Consider the following 21,255-nt stretch of genomic DNA (forward strand, 5'->3'; position numbering starts at 1 on the left):
TCATCAGTGCTTCCACATTCGATTAGCCAACAAACCCACTTGTACCTACTAGGTAATGCTTTATCACTGTGAGGAGTAAATTGTTGATTTTCACAAAGCATACTACAGAGTTTTCTAATGGAAGATAGTACAGAAGCATCACTGTTACTCCTTTTAATGAAGAGTGAGATCCAGAGCACGTGTTTGATCTGTTTTGATTTTGGTCCCTGATGTGCAGCATTTTTTCTTTCTTCCCAAGATTTTATTTTGGCCGCAGAATCTCATTAACATCTAAGAATTGTTTGTATTTTTGGCTTCTTCTCTAAGTATGCTCCAAACATAAAATGAGAAACAAATGAACAGAGGAGATGGCAATGAGTAATAAACAAAAATGCTAGACGGGACTGCTCCAGTTAGCTGGAAGGAAACACTGGAGAGTCTCCCATCGCTGTGAATCAGGAGAGTGCCGTTTCCCATTTCTGACCCACAGGAGAAGTAAACTTTCCAGCAATTAGAGCTGTCACAGAATCAGTCATGTGAAATGCTTGCAAGAATCTCATCTGCTCCCATCAATGCAGTTCTGTTGCTAAGTCCAGTAAAGTTCACCAGCTTAACTGATTAATGGATGCAGTTTGGTGGAACTCTGCCATTTTAACAAAGTAAGACCTCTTAAGAGAATTATAAGACAGGAAGCCACCTTTCTACAAATGCATGTAAAAATATCCAAATTTGTACAGGCTCTCTGTAAGCAGAATGTGTTAAAGATCCTGTAGAAAACCAAGCCATGAAACAAGTTAATTCTCTTATTTATACTCAAAATTGAGCAATAAATGTAAAGACAGGCACATACAAAGTTGAATCTCACTTGGCTGCTATTAACCTTTAATCCTTCCCATAAAAAAAAGTAAAAATTCCTGTTTCTCTTAAGATTGTGCCTGCAGAATATCAAGAATATGGTGTTTAGCTGTACTTCAAAGACAAATAAGGGAGCATATACTTTTCAGAAAAGAAAGATTTATTTCTAAAGGATGAATTGCCTTCCTTCCATGTTCCATCAGTTTGCACAGGGTAGCTGCTACACTCGTGAGCTTTGCAGGTAAAAATGTGTGTGTAGCACACATACAATGGACTCTGATAACTGGTTATCGGTAAATCACAAACTGTCAGGTTTTAGGAACATGTATTTTAATTACTTAGGATTAATTATATATATATATATGAAGGAATCAGTTTGTGCAGAAACTGAATCCAAGAAGATCAATGCCATGGGGGGAAATAGGTGAGCCAGAAAATACATGAAGATACGTTGTGGAAAAACAAGATGGGAGAATATGGTAAGAAGGCAGCTGAGTGTTATTTATGGAGTAAAGCTACAGACAGCCCATCCTGGGAAGGATCACAACTCCTACACATAGCTCTGTAGGTACTCTGCAGGCTTTTAAGTGCACATTATGTTGTGCTCCAGAAGTTAAGATTTAGGGAAATTTAATGATACCATCTTCCAATTCAGAACCACAGAAACTATAAATGAAAATGAAGCTAATTAGTTATTTTTTCATTAGTTAAAACTTTGCAAGTTTTCTGTAAAACAAATCCCAAACTGTTTTCATCAATCTTAAATTAGTTTCTGTCCTTTTCTTAAAACTCAGATGTGACTATTCATCTCTTTCTCTCCCTGTGTTGAAGAACACCCATGTAAAATTCTGCATAAATACATATCGCATTTATCAAATCCTGAAATTTAACGCCTATTGACAGCAAAGACAGTGGTATTTTTTACGTTGCTATGCTTTTTCTTGATGTTTTGCTAATTAACCAAGGCTACAATGTAATGCCCTACTAAGCATAACATAAATCTGGACATGGAAGTTTGATATATCCCCTGCTGAAAGAGAAAGCATGTGCCTAACCGATCTCTGACAGGTCTCTGGAAATCCCTACTTGCTGCATGTGCAACAGTACACATTAAGTGTTTGCACAATGGGTTCAGAAAAGTACAGGTCAGGCCTTCCCTTACAGCTGTAACCAAGTTTGAACTCAACCATTTCAAAGTTCCAACGTTCTCAAAAGTTGTGATAAGTTCTTTTGCTTCTTACGTCTAGCCACGGCTGAAATGTCAAAATACAATGGGAAAGACTGTTCTGTGGTATTTCCAGCTGTGATTTGAAGTAGGCATGTAATAAATCTCACAAAGAAGGTCTGTTCTTGTGAGACTTCCACCGCAGTTTTGCGGACTCAAGAGGCTTGAACAAGCTTTCTTTACACATTTGAACTTTTGGCTGCTTATCTGAACCATTTGTGGCTGCCCATCGCTGATCTATGCTTATTGCTGAAGTGTGGCTTGGCTTAAAGGTACTCTTCAAAGAACCGTTTGGGGAAATCACACATGCAAAGTCCATACACCTGGGAATGCCCATTTCTAATTCTCATCTTGTCTTTCAATAGGAACACACTCCTGTACAAAGAAAGAGAGACTTCTGATCCTATAAAACATCCCTTGAAATGCTCAATAAGAAAGCTAATGGCCAAAGGACCGACTGCAAAGCTACTGACTACTCCCATATACTGACTACTCCCATACTGCAATCACTGCCACTAGATGTCTCGGAACATCTGAGTGACAAGGTGTGTGTGAACCTCAGAAGATCCTGCACGTTCTAGCCTGAATCTACTTTTTTCATTAAATAAGCTGTTCCTTCCATTCACTTTGTGAAACAAACTCTAAAGCCACTGCTGGCAAAAGCAATGATGAATAATGCCAACTCCAGTAGCAACCATTTGGAAGAAATTAATTTGTACACTTACGTAAGCTGAGAAGGTAACAAAATCCAGTTCTTTACTTTCTGACCCTAAGACGTTTGTGGTAAGAAAAAATGCCAACATTTTCCGCATTACCTGCTTCACTTTTATGTCTCATTTCATACATATAAATAGGCATAATAACATTCTATAGTCACAACCTTCAGCTACAAAACCTACTTTTAATTCTGCAGAGGACAAAATACTAATGCAGAAATAATGAAGACAGTGATGCAAGAGTATTCACTGGAATGTGTGTGCTTTATGTGGTGGAACTGCACAAACTGATAGTAGCTGGGCCAGGTTTTTCAAGAAAGGTGTCTTTCAGAGTAAAATGTATTTTTCTTTCTTGGAAAGTATCACTTTAATAGTGCTGTACAAAGAACAGCTCTACAAGCTAAAGAAGTGAATAACAAGGGGGCAAAAAAAGTTCCAAGGACAGTAAAAAAGATTTATTAGTGTACATATACAAATTTTTTTTTCTTGATAAAATCTGTTTGAGTTGTCTAGAGGCTGAAAATTTTGCAGGGCTTTAATTGTATCAGGAGTCTGATCAGCCTTCTTAAAATTATATGATATACAAATTACCTGTCCTACCTGTGAATTTCCTCCTTCTCTGCATCTAAAACATGGGAAATACTATGAGCATCCAAAATAACGCATAACCTATGAGCAAGACATTAGTAGCTTTTTGAGATACTACCACAAAATTATCTAAGCAATGAATCTATGAAGTTATGAATGTAATCTTACAGTTTCAATGATAAATTATAGTATTTGCCTGCCAAAATAACAGGCCAAAGAAAAGGGAGATGCAATCAGGATTTTATAGACCAAAGGCTCGATTTGTCTACAGGTGAAACTGATATGCAAGCATCCACAAGAGGGACCAAAATATCAGGCTTTTCTTAGAACACGTTTGTAAGCTGTTTAATGAAGGCATATTAGTATCACTACTGAACAACAACTCTGAGCCAAATCATGAAACAAGGTAAATCATCACTGGTTTTATGGCTTTCATGTGGACAATCTGACTCATTGGAATAAAACAATAAATCCATGTTCACAAAGTACAAAAGCCTGAATCAACTTTGCCTGAGTTTATGAAGTTGTTCTCCTCTTTTCACAACTTCAGGGTAATTGTTTTATGGCTTGAACTCAAACCCAGACATCAGGCCTCAAACCTCTATCCTTTAAAAAAACAGCAGGGAAACTTTTAGAGTCTGAATCTTGAGACTCAGTGCTAAGCATGGCAGAATAATAAATCCCAGCACACTTAATATTTTTGGAAGTTCAGGCACAGAGCCAATTGTAAATCCAGATGTTTGGCCATGCATCCACACGGCTGCCCTTTCTATGCATTCTCATATCTAACACAAAACTCAAGATGCCCTTGGGATCGTATGTTTTTGTTTTCTCTTGCCTGTTCCACAGATCAAGGATAAACACACAAAAAAAGATCACTCCTTTTATGGCTGTATGGGTGCATATTTTTTAATTCTCATACACGCTAAGTTGTTTTAGAAGATCTGGCAGCACAAGGATAATGCAAAGCCTTACCCTGTCACTCCACTCTGTAAGGAACCAGCTCTTAGCACAAGGACCCATGTCACAGTTCTCAATATCATTTGGTCGCAGCTTCATGTTACACTCCTCATCATCAACGATGTCCCCAAGGTTGCTGACACATTTCACATCTCGGGTCCTCTGCCCCACTCCACAAGGCACTGAACACTGTAAGAAAAGGAAAGTTGCATCAGGACTTTGCAAGAACTGCAGTGGTTTATCAGGGAGCTGGAAATGTACAGCTCATTCATTCCTCCTAAGATGTCCACAGAAGCTATAGAACTACTCTAGATTGCTAGAACAGGGAATAAAAATGCATTAGTAGCTTTAAAATATGTTTGTAGTTTGTAGTATTCTGCAGTATACTATGTAGATACATTAGGAAAACATAAGATTAAACCCTATGTTCAACAGGCCATGCTGCCTCTTATCAAATGAACTGCTAGTATTTTAATAGCAGGCTGACATATTCTGTGTAATTTTGGTCTTGACCTATAAAAAGATGGGAAGCAAGAGAAATGCAAAGAAACACAACTTCTGACTTGCTCTTACAAATAAAGGCTGCCTTCTCCCACCCTATTTTCTTCAGCCTTAGGGAATGCTGACAGCTATTGGTATCTCTGCGCGATGATGCGAAGCGTCCAGATCATGAAGCAAGACGGGAACATAATTTTCTGCTGTATACACATGAAGTGTTTTGATGAGACCTGTAAACACTCTACAATTAAAGGCAAAGATCTCTGGGAAATTGAAGATTAAAACCTGCAGTACCTACATACAAGGGTACCTAGCAGAGCTTCCAAAGGCAGCCTCATTGTTCTTCCCGTGCTTTCAAATGCTTGATCACGTCTACTACATTTGCACATCCAAGTTGTTTATCACGCAAAACATACTTCCAGCAGCAATTTACCTTGTAGACATCATCTTCAGACTGCAGCTACTTCTTCAGACGTTCACTCCAGAACACTGGGCAGAACCCAGACTAGATGTGAGGGCACCAAATGGCAACATACTAATAAATACCCCTTTTCTTATGTCATGAAAGAATCAGTTTGTCCAGAGTTACTCTCGAAGTCTAGTCTGCCGTCTTCTCTGATCTGATTTAGATCAAAGGTTTTGATATTTGTATGGCAGAAAAAATGGTAAGCATGTTCTCATCTTAAAATGGTCTTACTTTTAAAATCACAGACCTGTCTCAAAGTGAAAACCTAACTGTACTTCAGCAAGCACAATCATAATAACTGCTCTACTGAAACCAGTTTGCAAACTCAATTGCTTGTGCCAAAAAATTAAATTTTACTTCCAAGGGGAAATTAATCACAGAATTTTATTGGAATTATGCTTATATTCAAGCACCTACAATTTCTAAAGCATTTGTTTAGCTTGATCTACTACATGCAGTAAACCTCTAAAGGCTCTGTACACTGAAACACTTCTCAAAATGCCGACACTCAAAGCCGGCTCTCCTTTCTCATCATCAAGACAATAAAATAATCAAAACTTTACTTTTAATATCAGTTTATTGTTCTTTAATGCCAGATGGATTTTAATTAATCATGAATAATGAACAAACCAACCAACATATCTTTACATTCATCTGTCTAGGTGTTTCTATTTTTTTTATCAGGTATATATCAACGGACCAGACACTTCATGACTAGGAAGTTAATGCCACCACCAGCCTCGGAAATGCAGCAACTGGGGGACTTAAAGTCACATGGGCTTTATAGTGGGTCTTCTCCCCCAGTAAAGCCACGTGAAGTCTGCTGCACGACTCCTTAGCCTGCTGTGACTGAGTGGATGGGAAGCTGTGCTGCTATTGCCAGCTTAGCCAGCCTGTGGACAACATGCTGTGTCATGCTGGGGGAATTAGAAACAGGGAAGCACTTCAGTAGAAAGGAAGAAGAATGTGTAAGTTCAGGGTTTAAGCTTGAAATGTTCACAGTCTATCTACCCACATAATTCAGCAACTCTAAATTTATTTTTTTTTTTCTTTGTTTCATGGTTAGCAAAGAGGTTTGCTTATCATTACACCTAATACACTGGGATATCTTCTCTTTCACACAAAAGCCATGAAACTATCTATGACGGTGGTCAAGTTGGCCAAAGCTTATCTAAACAATACAGAAATGAAAGTTCAAAACTGTAATGCACACATTTATCTGAAAGTCTTGCTACAGCCTCAAACCAACTACAGAAACAGCAACTACTGATTCTTACCAATAATACATACATCAGGCTAAGTAACCCCTAGAACTAAACTCTACAAGAAAAAAATAAACACGCTATGAGAAAGAGCAGTAAGTTTACCATCACAGGCATACCTATCAGGGCTTTCCAACTCTACTTCATATAGTATTTAAAAAAAACATTGCTTGGAAAGCCTGTGTACTTCTGTACACATACATCTCTGTATTTTGTACTATTCAAGTGCTCTTTTTCAGCTTCCTTCTCATTACAAACAGTAAACTAATGGTCAGGATGGAGCAGGATTCTCTTGAACTATGATTCACCTGTTTCCAAGGCTTTCCACATTCCACTTCTGTTTAAAACAAAAAAAAATTTCAAGTTTAATTACTTCCACCTGGGAGAAAATGCTTTTTCTTTTCTGAGATTTTATGCACCATATCTATCAATCATACTTACTGAAGTCCACTCTGTCCTGATCTGCCACTCGCTGCAGATCTTCAGCTGGCAAGTGCTGGTTGTCTCTGGTTTCTCCAGGTGATGGCAGCGGTACTGCTGAACTGTCAAGGTCCGATTGGCGTACATCTGCCGGCATAAGATCTGTCGATGCTGCATACCAAGGCCACACGTTTTGCTGCACTCAGACCACTCCCCTATATCCCAGCTAAAGCGTCAGGGGGGGGAAGAGGACATATTTTTTCAGTCAAGATTTTTCTAATACTAATCTTAACAGAACTTGAATGATATGATTCTGATGCTGGTACATAATTTTATAAAATAACACTTGAGCCTCTGCATGCCTAACTTAATCTTTGATGAAGACAATTTTATACACCAGAGACAATCTACCTGTAGTGGCTGATAATAATATGCACACATACAGAGTGCACGACCCATGGTTTCAAGACATATTACAAACATTAATTCAGCCATTAACTGCTGTTTGTTTTGTTAAAGAATCTATGTATATTATTGTTCTAATGACACTTGCCAAAAAATGTAAGACGTGTTGCACAAAATTTTACTGCAGCAAAGGCGCTAAAAAAGAACAATACCACAAAAATCATGTAATGAATCCAGGCATTCACTCATCAGTAAAACTGAAATAGCTAACAATAAACAATGAATAAGGACATTTAATTCTAGAGATTAAACAAATACCTAGATATACTCATCTCATTCCTAGATTTCACTGTATTGTTTAACCACTTGTATAAACATGTCTGTAATGGATAAACTGTAGTTTGTTAATCAAACTTTGATTGTTTGTTTTCTTTTAATTGTTTTTCTCGCTTGCTTTGAAACTCATTTTGCCTGCTTAAAGTTTAACCAACAGAACTAGCTGTAAGAGCAGTCTGTTCAAAATCGCATGCTTGCTTGCTTTAAACATATAGCTATTCTGTGTTGTACACAATGAAAATAGGGGGAAGAATTTGGATTAGGTTGGGTAATCATGTGTGTAATGAAACAATCACCAAGAATGATACAACCCCCTCCTTCAAGACCACTGGAAGGCAGAAAGGACCCCCTAGCAACAGCTGACGCAGCCGCAGAAGGAAGAAAGAGATACGTTACACCAGAAGAAGAAGAGTATATAATAAGAGACTCTGGGGGGGGTTGTTGTGCGCCGTTGGTGGAGTGAGGAAACTCCCCGGCCACCCAGTGCTGTTTTACTTATTGCTGCTTGCTTAATAAAATTACTAAATTAATATTGGTGTGGTTTCACTAATAAAATATAACAATGTCATTTGCCCCTTTCAGTTTCTGTTTCAAGCACAAAAAAATACGCAAATAAGGGAAGCATCTGAACTGTTCACACATTCTATTTCAGAAATCTGTATTCTTTGAAATAAATATTTACACATCTTTGCTTATATTCTGATATTATCCTGTATAAACAAGCTAAGCTGAATTAATATGAGTTGTTAGAATTAAAAAGGTGAGAAAAATGCTTGGTGAGAGAAGACGTTGCCAAGTAAACAGCTTCAGAAGTTCCTGAGTATCTAATATGCAAGAGGAAATTGCTTGCCAGGCATCTTTAACACTAGAACAGCGCTCACGCCATTACAGACTTCATGGGATAATGAGTGGACACTTGCTGTTCAGAAGAGAACAGAAGAATATAACCACCAGAGAGATGGAAAATACAGCTGCTGACCTGAAATAAAGTTGCTATAATGGCAACTGGGTTAAAACCTTTTTTATTTTTTGTATACACAAGATTGACATGATCGGATTCATGTCAATTCGTCAGTTGGAAGAATTGACAAATTTTTTTTTTATTATTATTTAAAAAAAAAAAAAAGGCATAGCCACTTTTAGGTCACAGTCTCCTGATGGCAAGTGTTTTCAGAAGGAAATCAGACCTGAGCTGGTTGTATGAGTGTGATAGAAAAGAGGACTTCAGAATTATGTCTTTAAGTTGAAGAACTACTGAATTCCAGGAAAGTGAGGTGATGTTTCTGAAGGAGATGATGTGAACACTATCAGCCTTATCTTTCAATATGACACCATAGGTGAAGAGGTGGGTACTACAGCACACTGATCCCATGTGGAGAGATATAACCTACAAAGCCTCTTCCTTAGACACAGCTGTATGCAAAAGCCTGTCACTTGAAAAAACTGCACCTATAGAGACCATGTACAGTGTGCACGCCTGAATGATGATGCAAATGTTGAGAAATTACTACATTCACTTGTTGCCAACTTCCATTTTGTCTTCTCTAAATGCTACTGCTTTATGTGAAGGGGAAGGTGGCCACCAACAACTAAGGAAAAAATCACCACTACATCTTATAACACAAGTGCATATTACTAAAGTTCAAACTAGTTTGCCACTTAGAATAGGCTTTTTCATATGCAAAACCTCAGTGACATTGGCTTATTTCACTTGAGTTAAGCTGTAGTATCTTACAAAGCTGGACATGGGAAGAGGTTGCAGGCCTCCTCTTCTGGAATGGGTCTGGTGCTGCTGTCACAGTAACTCTCAGGTACCTCCTCATGAGTGATTCTGTTGACGCAGTGAAAAACTGGGTACTGTGACCCTGAAATGAAGAAGAAAATTAGGTGATGTATTGCAAAAGGCTCTGCAGTCGTAACAGTAGCATCCAACACTGAAGCAGAAAGGAAAAGCCACAACCTAAACCCAGGAAATACAGGTTAAGATTTTATCAAAAATTCCCAAATATGAGAGCTGAATGCTATCTTGTTTACACTGTAGTATTAATGGAAATCCTTAGTATATACAAAGTACAGCATGGCACTGTAGGAAAGCCTGAGAAAACACGCTCTTTGGTCTGCATGAGATCTTTACAGTGTGGAGTACAAACATTAAGCATTCCGGCAATTTAGAAGAAATCAGCCATGCAGCAACAACACAGGCTTGAGAGGAGGAAAATTTTACCCTCCTTACTTTAGAGTTATGTGGTGAGTAAATACATGAGAATACTATCCACTTTACCTGTTCTTTGAAGATTCGTAAGATAAAGCTTAGAGTTTAAAATTATGAAAGACTACAGACTCACTTAAAATTACTACTCTCTGTACTTAACATTTAGTCTTTAAGTAGCCTTCATGGTACAGCAGAAAGACGAAACTTTGCTTCCATTACTATTGCAAATTAACTACCAAAATGATGACAGAGAGCAAGGTGCTAACATGCCTATTTGCATTTGGTAAATGAAAAGTTGCAGTACATCTACAAGTTTTCTGACAGAGGTGGTCAAGGAGTCAACCAGGAAAGGTGCTCCACTCTACCAGATACATAAAAACAAGGAAGAGAAGGTCAGGGATGTGAAAATCAGGGGCAGCCTTGGCTGTAGTAACCATGAAATGGTAGAGTTCAGGATCCTACGAGGAGGAAACAAGGCAAAAAGCAGGACCGCAACCCTGAATTTCAGAAAAGCAGACCCAAACCTCTTCAGACATCCACTTGGAAGAATCCCACGGGATAAAGCTCTACAGAAAAGAGGGGTCCAGGAAAGCTGTTGGTATTCAAAATCCACCTCCTCTGAGCTCAAGATAGGTCCATCCTGAACCACGCAAAGCTCGCAGGAGGCCTGCACAGGTAAGCAAAGAGCTCCTACATAAACTTAGACATAAAAAAGAAGTACAAGAGGTGTAAGTAGAGGCAGGTGATCCTGAAGGATACAAAGATGCTGTCTGATTGTGCCGGAATGGTGTTAGGACCCACCTAGAGGTGAATATGGCAAAGGATGTGAAAGGCAACTCTCTAAGTACATAAACAGCAAAAGGGAGACTAGGAAAATCTTTCTTTTAATTTTTTTAGAAAGTAGTACAGAAGTCTGCCGACTCTCAGTCATGTTTACGCCACGTGAGGCAGCAGCAACCCTTCCCCTCGTTGTGGCACAGCAATGGCACAGGACACCTCCGTGGTCAAAGGAGCACTTCGGTTACAAAAGAAGCAGGGCTCAGCTGAAGTGGTCAAGGTACAACCCACAACTGCCAGTTCAATCACTTGAAGCTAGACACGTTGACTTTAAAATTGTGCCCTTTTAATTGTTTTAGGTTATCCTCCAAAAAGTAACTCCAAATGACAGATTTTTTAACTGGTATTGAAGCCTTATTAGTTCAGATACTCAGAATTATGCGGAGAAAGCAACCACTAAAAGGAAAATTAACTCTGAACTGAAAGAGAAACATTTTGCTTAGGTTAGACCGAACCTTCTTCCACAGAATGAAATAAGCCCAAGTGAAATGCTATTCAATGAGACAAGCAGGTACACAGTTTACTTTTTTGCCCCACAAACTTCTCCTGGAACACCTTCCTTCTCAGATTTCACGTTTGTTGTTTTGCCTTTGAAATGCAAGAATGATGTGTGGTTGTGCTGAATAAAGCTCCATTTTTAAAGTAAAAAGATACTGACTTACTTCAGAATTTGCGGAAATATAGTGTGCAACCTAAAGAGAGTCATAAATGCCTAATTCTCAGTGTTTGCAATCAGAAATAGAATCGGATAAAAAAGAACGTTCGGGTCATTTTAAGCAAGCGCTGTTTCAGCACAACTCATACTGCTCACAGTCACACTGCTCTTGCTTATGTAGGAAAGCTATGACTCTGTCAGGAATGCATCCTATCCAGCAGTGTCTCTAGACCAATCATCAGAAAGATTAAAGTGGTTTTTTTTTTCAGTGTTACTTGCAAGATAGGAAGAAGCAGGGCATGAGTTATCAGTACAAGAGCTACATCTTTCTGTAAAACAGACTTCTCTTTTCCTCAGATCAAAATATATGTCTGCACATTTACAAAACCCAAACTGCTATGCCTCTGAGTCAAAGGCAAAAATAAGTCCCACTTTGCCTAGAAGGCCAAGTGATTTGCACAGAACATTCAGCTTCATCATTGCCAGTATTCATGTCTAAAAGGAGTGTTGGAGAAGACTAGGTTGCAACTGTTCAAGCTTACGTACCTCCAAGGTGGGTTTACTAAAACCTGCACTGTCAGTGACACTGATTCATAAGTTTATTGAACCTAAAAGTCTTAGGCCACTGACTGAAGGTCGGTTTTCTCCAGGTTTCCATTTCTAATTATCTGCTTGAACTTACAGTCTTTGACTAAGATCTGTGTTTAATTAGCTCCACATTTTTTCACCTCATGGAGCTCAAAATCTCTTTAGATTTAATGGTAACTGCTAAGTCATTTTTTACAATTGTTATGTTTTGTAATTAACAATTCAAATGCCTCATCCTGGGTTTACTGAAATCAACCTCCTTTGTCATGCCACCAGCAAGTAACTTATCCTTGTGATCAAGAAACAGAAAGAAAGGAGATCAATACATTCATCCATGTATTAAAGAAATAAAGAAATATCATGCTACAGATTTGTAGTAATTCTAAATTATGACTTTATGATTTCAAATAAAATGAGAGTGGCCATACTTGATGGTAACTGTTGGCTGGCACACTTCAGTTTCAGGATAGAAAATGTGTAATTGCAATTCCCTCTGAAATTCTATTTATGCAAGAATTTAATGCTGTCAAAAGTAAGACTTCGCACTGCACCCGCTAACTGACATTAATACTTCAGAAAAAACTATTATATTTTCTGAAATCTAAGGAAAAAAATAGTAGCTTTCACTCTTTAGCCTCCTTTCCAATTCTTCTTTAAAAAAGTAACAAGCGTGTTGCCCTGACTGGTAACAAATGACACATTCCAAGTAATATCCAAGGTGTAGCTAACAGTTATAAGGCACGGGCTGCACTCTTAAATAAGATGTGGATTAAGTTCCTGTGGCATCAGGACTGAAGAAATTGGCAGTGCATCAGCCCCCATCTCTCTGGACAAGAGAGAGGGAAGATGTGCTACTTCACTTCCTTGACAGGATGCTGTAGCAGTTTCCCCACTGTCCGATGATGAGACAAGCTGTAAATGGGCTTCAGCAACTCTATCAGAGTGATGATCGAAGACCTCTATTTCAGCTACAAGCCTTGCTTGTACAGTACACACAGCTGGCCACACGCCCCGTGCCCCCAGCTAACTGGCTACAAGCACTTGTCCATGCGCGTAAGCTCTTCTTGCGATTTGTTCTTCAGATGCCACCACGTGCCTTGTTGTTTTCCTCTTGCTTCCTTCTTATCTTAGCTCTCTGCGTTCCTTCTCCTTCCTATCTCTTGCTTCACCGTCTTGTTTCTCTATTTGTCAGTGTTCAAGGTCGTTCAAAGCTACTCTCAGGCCTAGTTAGGCTAATTTGAGACAACGTCCATTCTCAACCATTAAATCCTCCACAGTCTGAATTCTAGCAGATCCATTTGCTCAGTCATCTTAAATGGAAATCTGGGACAATAGCTGATGGCAGTTCCCATGGCACCGATTTTCACATTTAAAAAAAAAAAGGTAAGATTTTTTTTTTGCCAGCTAAAGTTTAACTGCAATGTGCTTTGAAATCTCAAAGAGCTTCATTAAAACTGTTAATTTATCCTCCCTGTTCCATTAGGTAGCACAAAAATATTTTTTCTTTCTTTCTTCTTCCAATATAAAATTTCGTGTAGTTATTTAGCTTTGATGGGTTCATTTGTGGAAAAAAAAATTAAATTATAGTCCATGTATCGTCCACCTTTCTGCATGAAGCAATAAAGTAGCAGAAAAAAGCAAAACACTGAAAAAGGAAAAAAGAAGATAGTGTCCTACGATCATCGAAATTGAAATGTGAATCCTACAAAATGAATGGAAAACCCTGAATAGTACAAGATTTCTTCCATTTTTTTTCACTCCATCTTTTATCAGCCTATATAACCCAGTTTGACTTGAAATGCAGTAGCGGCACCAGAGATTCACAGGCTTCTCACACTAAGGTCAGAAGGAATCCTTGCACAGTCTCAACAGTGTCAGGATTTTGCTCTCAGCAGCCATTTTATTCTGAATTTTATTTCTGAATTAATTATAATTCAGACACTCATCAGGTGACACTCACTGATTGATGTTAAACAACATTCAGGTGCAATTAAGCATTCTGCCCACAGGACTTGTATTAAGGACACAGAGCACTGAAATGCCAACCAATGTAATTCTGGTCTACATTCCCTCCTTTTTTCCACATAACGTCTGACTTCAAAAAGTCTTCTGACTTTTATAGGCTGTATTTTAGCTCTAATACTTTTGCAGTGATTTCTCCAACCCAAGAAGTTTCTTCAAAGGACTGTGAAGCAATTTTGACTGGTATCAATTTTGCTGGATGTTTTAGCTCTACCTGTAGCTACAGCTCTGGCTTTGGACAAACTCACAGAGTCCTCTAAAAGTAATTAGGAAGCAGATATTCTCAATGTGTAAGAAGTGGTGACAGTCAGTAGAGTTCCCTCACTGGTACATCTTTATTTCAAAGTGCTGTGATTTTTTTGAGCATGGCTATTGTTGTATATGTATAGTACAACAGATTTCACTTTTACTACTGCAAAAGCTTACTCTTCCAAATAACTGCTTGTGGCATGCATTACTGAGTCCGTGGTCATTGTGAATGTCTTACGGCAAAGATTAATCTGGCAAGTTCTATGTAGTGTATTCATCAGACCCCAAAAGCTCACCAATTCCTCTGTCCCTCTTCCTTCCCACTTATCCCCTATGAAAATTTAAGTTTTCTGACGTCACATTGTTGCTGTTCCAGCAACATCCAATAAGGCAGATATGGCTAATGGAACCCCTGTGAAACCTTCCCATAAAGATCAGAAAACTACCGACAAAGACACAAAAAGCACGGAGAGTGTATCTGACCAAGCTAGAGGCCAAACAGAAGGATAAAGAATGCCAAAGAATGCTGAGGAAAGCAGCTGTGTATCAAGGGTCTGAGACAGAGCAGCTTGCCATAAAGTCCTGAAGTATTTCCTTTCAGATGCAAATGCCATGTATTCCCTTTTAATTTACATAGTTTGCATTTCATATTTTTAATTTTGTTGTTTCTACTGATTTAAATATAAGCACACATAATAGCACCCACTCTTTCACTTGTAAGGTAACAGAAAACAACAGGTCCAGCAATGCCTTGTGCATACAAGAGCTGCTGAATAAAAATACTGCTTCTTCCCTCGATGCTCCTCCTTTCCCACACTGGAGCTCTCCTGTGTGTCATCTTATTTTCTGTGCATGGTGGATGAAGCACTTACCTTTCCCACATGTAGTAGTGCACTCAGTTTTTCCAATCTGTTTCCAGTTGTATTCTCGGCTTTGTCTTGCTGGCTGAACAGCAGGCACCTGGTTTTCTGGCTGATGAGAAGAAAATCTTCCCGGCTGAATAACTGGAAAAGTTCCAGCTGACTGTCCAGTGAGAATGTCTGTTTCCCTGTGCAAATCTGCATCCTCTTGATCTGTACTTTCTGGCATTCCTAACTGACCATTCAAAGGCTCCCCTGATGATGGACAATAACAAAGAAGTATAATAATGAGCCAAACTTGCAAGTATCAGTCTCTGTTTTCATCCACTAATAATCACAGGAGCATCATTAATGTTGAAAGCAGCTTTAATCTGCTACACAGAGACCTCCTAATAGAGTCCTGCAAAGACTATGTTGTTTTAAACTAAGATAATCAAGTCTCAGCCAGAAAATACATTAAAACCAGAAGACTCTCCAAACACACCACAGAGTTAATGCACCCAGTGTCAAAATTTCCCAAAGCTTTTTTTTCCTGTACCATTCTCTGTATTCTGTGCCTGGCCATGCCACAGCACAGCAGCTGCTCAGACTGCAAACACACTTAGGAATTTGTCAAGGCAAGTCATGAACGTTACAGTTAGGACTAAACTTGCTTGCAAATTTTCCACTGTCTTTCAGTAGTTCATATGACTATACACAGCACATATCCACAGCTCAGGCAGGAGTATGAGCTGTCTAGGTTCTACCTTGGGAAGGCAACAGTTTTGTGTTTGATCCTCTCCATCTGGGAGAGGCAAGAGAAACTTGCCCGGTGTTGCATTAAATTATCTCAATCTCTGAAGAGAGAAATCATGTTCCAGTTTATTTCTGAGACATGGTTAGAACACTCCAGCTCAAGCAAAGCCACAGTTAACATTTTAACATCAAAATTGTTAATGAAAGTAGAAATATGTGACCAGATTCCCTGCTATAGTATAAATAATCTCTGCTAGAATTAATTAATTGAAGTTACTGAATCTATGCAGAATTCTCTTTTGACATGTAGGGTAAAATTCTGGGCCTCTCCCAAATTAATGGCAGCATTTACACTTGACTTTAATGGTATGAATTTCTCCACTAGTTTATTGGGTAACAAAATGTGTTTAACAGAAGGAAATAGCGGCATTTTACCTGGCTTCCTGTGAGCAAGCAACTGAGGACTAATGACATTGTCTCCTGGTATGATATACTCATAATGTATTCCCGGGTTAGGCTGCTGATGTATCATCTAAAAAGAAAAAAACAGTCATATATTCACTTCTTCCACTTGTTTTACTACTAAAGCTTAAATAGGTATTTGAACTGATCAGCTACATAACATTTATCACAGGTCAGGATAGAAACAATGGTTATGACTGTCCAAAAAATGCAAGAAGAGAACCTTGTTTCTGGAAAAAAATAAGAAAATACAAGTTCCTATGTTATCAACCTCAGCTAGCTGGTGATGGCAGAGAAACCGTTTCTCTAAATTTTCTTTGAAAAAGGTAATGTGATATGCTCAGGGCTAAGGTGTGGCAGTGGGCTGCACCAGCCACAGCCTTGCCTCTCGCCAGCACAGGCGGCAGAGTCTCAAACGAGGCCTCAGCACCAGGAGAGATGGTCCTAAGGTCACCAAAACACTTTCAGACAGAAGGGGCTTGACAGATGCCTGAGGAAACGTAAAACAGAAAGAAACAAAGCAGAGAGAAAAAAAATACCACAGTCCCCGACATACAAATCTAACCAACTGCCTTTTTGAAGGTTTATCAGTTGTACTTGACCAGAGCATATGACAGCACATACATGTTATTCTGTGCGTACCATCTCACAAGTCAAACTGTTCCTTTCATCACCATGCAGCTACCTTTGTACCACTCAAAGGAGACTCAATCAACCAGCTAAAATTACTACCATTATGCCCCTCTCACCATAAGCATTGCTCAATGCTGATCAAGAGAAAAGATTAAAGGCCCACGTATTTGCTACAGCAGCGGAAGAGCACTCGTGCAACCCCCCTGCGTCCTTTCACTCTAACTTTCAGCTGAATGGAGGTGCAGACCGACTGCCAGAGCTAGCTTTGCAGCAAGCCACAGCAACGCTATTCAAGGTGCTCTTTATGGGAGGCACGTGGGATCCCTAAGCTTGTCTCCTTTAAATGCAAAAACAAAGCCCACTGTTTTCAGAATGCTGCTGCACAAGCCCACGTGAGGTGGCATGAGCACGCCTCTGAAACTCGGTGTCACCTCTTGTGTGCTTGTTTAAGCAGTTAGGCATAATAAGACCTGAACAAGACAGGACTTTATGAAAGCTTTTTAAAACTGTTAGCAGCACACTTCATACCCAACTGGCTTGTAATGTGTTGCTGCTGCTAAGAGCCCGAGCACACTTGCACCAGAAATGCAGAGATGCCATCAGCTGCCAATTCCACTAGTTTGACTTTGGTTACTCCAAATACTGCTTCGGCTGAGGCTGCTGCTTTAAAATGTTCTGAACAATTTGTGAGGACTGGCCTGGGAGAAGCCTCATATTACACATTAAATACCTTTTTTTTTAAGAAAAAAAAAAACCAACCCAACCAACCAAACCAATATGAAACAGACACCGGGTCTTGCACTAGCTCTTCATTTCTGACAAACTATGGGCCAAAACGAATAAAGTCATACTATGCAAATGGCTTTCTGACCCAGCACAGCACACTTACTTTCAAGGTTGCACTAAAGTCGTCACACCAATTAACACTAACCAGGGATTCAGACTTTTGGTTTTCCTTGTGTCAAAAGCACCTTTTCCTTGCCAAGTGTGTTAGCTGTTGCTCTAAACTCTGTCCCTCAGAGATCATACACTTTTCTGAATCATCTAATAATGCATTGCCTGTAATGTTTTTTGTAAGGGTTATACACCCTCTTTGTGTTTGGTCCTGAGAGAACTGAGCACTGTGAAGTGGGCTTCCGCAGAGGAGGACCCTGCACCTTTCACAAACAAGACCCTGCACTTACGATGTTTCCAAAACAGTCTTCCAATGGGATGAATAAAACATGTGAACCATTTCTCAAAATAACTGATAGTCACATGTCATAAAGAGCTTAACTGACGAAACCCCTATGAATATATTGTTACAGCTTTCCTGCAGGAAAGTACCTGGAATCATACAATAGTTTTCCTTTGAGTTAGTGGATCTAAGTCTTCGTAGCACTGTATATTTGGAAAAAAACCTTTTTTTATCTTGCTAATTATAGCCTACTCTAACTTTCCTCTTCATTTTTAGAGTGGAAGAAAGACAGCATGATCTCAGGAAAAAGGAACAGAAAGCCATTTGGAGTTCCTATCTGCAAACCTCTTCATTTTTTCTATACAGAGCATAAAGATAGTGAGGATGGATGAGAAGAGAGTGGCACAATTCAGGAACTACAAGACAAGGTCTGAAAAAAGACATCTGTATCTGTGCAGCTACGAATTTCAAACACATACAAGAGACTATGCCACAACAATGATTTTTTTTTTTTAAATCTAGCGCTATCCATTTTTATCTCCTCACACTATATTGAAAAAGACACTAAACTCTAATGAATAATGAATTGTAGCTTATCAGCTTATAATGTATTGTAGCAATCCTCATATTTACAAGAAACATCTTGGAAAAGAGTCCAGTCAAATTAGATGTGGCAATCCATAGTAGCAGCCACAGGAGCAAAACTGATAAAGCTACACCCACCGTACCAGCTTTCTCATATTCACTACAAAAGCAAAAAAAGAATAGACTAAGCCTAAACTAAAACATTAAAATATGATAAATATAAGCTTAGGGGTTTTTTTTTATGGTATGATATTACTTTGGAAATATCTGTTTAATCCATTTCCTGATCCTTTTCTGTCTGGGTCATTATATATTAGGCATCAATCAGCTGATGATAAAAACTTAAGAACAAACCTCAGCTCAGAGCATCCTGTAACTAAACCATGACATGCATATTTTAAAAACATGGAGCCTGCACTGAAAAATCTAGGAGGCCAACCATTTCATCTTCCAGGCTTTTGCCAGTCTTACACTGCAATCAGTCTAAAAATATCCGGAAAGAAGTAATGTTTGCATAATTGTTACAATGCTTCAGTAAGACACCATATAGCAGATGGGGAATAGTTCTGCCAACCAACCTTTCCCAGCTGAGTAATTAGCAAATAATATTTGTTTCTCTGTGAGACAACCCAGCACACTTTTCCACCCCATACTGCACTTAAGGGCAAACAGCTGTAGCTGGATGAAACAACCATATTACCAGTTACAATCTAGTCTTACCAATTAATTTTACCATGTGAAAGCATATAACCTCAGGACACATCATGTATCTGTGAATAAGCTGTAATCAATCCAAGTTGTATTTTTTATTTCAATGTGATGCAGTAACAACCTGTCCCATTTGAAGTAAATAACTTTTTCAATATGATTCCTCCCTTTCAGCTACAATTCACCTTCTCCATTTCTCAAATAGCTGTTACCTACCTATGGTTTCCTAGCACAGCTTGGTATTGAAACTGACCTCAAATCCCACATTCTATAGTTTTTTTGACTTCTGTTTCTTTCAAAGAAAACCGAGATGATATCACTCTGTGAGAGGCCTTGTCTAATTCAGGTATTTGCTTCAGTTCACTGTCAAAATTAAACCACGCCAAATTTGCTTGAGTACTAAAGTATCTAGAGAAAATCCAGTCCACAAAAGAAAAGCCCAGACATTTGTATGCTTTACCTCTATTTTACTGAACAAGTAAAACTCTCTTTACTGGAACAGTGCAGCCTCAGAGAAAAAGGTTCTGCTGCTACTCAGATTTCCTGTGATCTGGAGTAAGATGGGAGCAACAGCAAGCAATAGTAAAGTATCAGATATACTGTTTCAAAATTAAAGGAACAAAAGAGTAATAAAGTATTGGAACTGAATGCAAACTTTAGTATTGTATGTTAAATATAAACAGAACAATTTTTTTCCATCAGGAAGATTAAATACAAGAAACTTACATAGACATCAAGGACTTCGTTTGTTGGACCATCAGCTAAAAACGACTCTCCCGCAGTGCTGGAGATTTCGTTGGGGCGTTTGTAAGTGAACATTGTCCCACCACCTTCGTACCTCCCAGGTCGATCAATTGCCCAGTTTCCATTGATGATGGACCGTCCTGAACGACTCCGCAATGCTGTAGAGGACAGGGACAGAAACACAAGGACTTTGATCAGAGGAAATTACCTTTGCATGCTGGTGGCCCAATCAAACCCCCAAAGGTGCATTACACTGTTACATGTTCTCTGATGCCAGGGGACAAAGCTGTGTGGCTGCTAAAAAGAAGAGTTACATTAGTAGCTATGCCCAGAAAACTTAGCTCAAACACTTGGTATGTTTATGCTGCAATAAAAGAAAGAAAACTCAAAGACAGCTTGGAAACTTTTCAGCAGTTTCTCAAAGGTTGCCTCATAATATGTAGGACTGCCCCTGCACCATTTACCCCTCTAAAGAGCCTTGATGGGTGAAGTTTCAGACTTTCACTTCTCCCTGTGCAAAACACTTGATGGATCCGAGTGGCTAAACAGAGCTGCACCCACATAACCTCAGAAGGCAAAAGTGACGGGGGAGAACTTCCCACCTTGCTGGGAAGGAAAGTCTGTATCACTCCCAACAGAGCACTACAACAGTTGGCATGATCAAGAACGTGTATACGCTGGGTTGCGACTGAAGTAAAAGATCGAAATAACATTAATGGTTCTGGATCAGAACCTGTAAAAATGCATTCATATATTTTGAAATTTTGTTTTACTGAATGATAAGTGTTTGTTTTTGCAAGACATCCCCTTGCTTCCCCGGGCTTATTGTCTGATGTTAGCAAAACAGTCTCCGTAATACAAACATTAGTTAAAAAATATTTTACACAACATCAGTCATGAAAATGGCATCATCATTACTCATATAGTGCTGGGAGGAAAAAATTATAGCTCACATACTATTGCATGCAGGTTAAGTATGAAATCAATTCACATTATTTACATGCTATTTACACTTGTTACATTTTAACTCAAACAACTGTGGATTAAATGCTTCTGCAAAATTTACTGGGGACTGGTT

The 21,255-nt window shown here is 38.9% G+C and overlaps 1 protein-coding gene across 1 annotated transcript in view; it reads right to left on the reverse strand.

Moving 5' to 3' along the window:
• THSD4 (thrombospondin, type I, domain containing 4) overlaps window positions 1–20,335 on the reverse strand; it is a gene marked incomplete at its 5' end in the record, with an annotated part of 32,251 nt that extends 11,916 nt beyond the window's left edge. Inside the window, 6 exons of the mRNA XM_008938110.1 lie at window positions 4,339–4,512; window positions 6,991–7,195; window positions 9,446–9,575; window positions 15,146–15,388; window positions 16,304–16,400; window positions 20,160–20,335. Coding sequence (XP_008936358.1) covers window positions 4,339–4,512; window positions 6,991–7,195; window positions 9,446–9,575; window positions 15,146–15,388; window positions 16,304–16,400; window positions 20,160–20,335 — 1,025 coding nt within the window. The remainder of the gene's footprint in view (window positions 1–4,338; window positions 4,513–6,990; window positions 7,196–9,445; window positions 9,576–15,145; window positions 15,389–16,303; window positions 16,401–20,159) is intronic.
• Window positions 20,336–21,255: the final 920 nt, after the last annotated feature.

Source organism: Merops nubicus, unplaced genomic scaffold (assembly GCF_000691845.1).
Source record: "Merops nubicus isolate BGI_N331 unplaced genomic scaffold, ASM69184v1 scaffold47303, whole genome shotgun sequence".
NCBI lineage: Eukaryota > Metazoa > Chordata > Aves > Coraciiformes > Meropidae > Merops > Merops nubicus.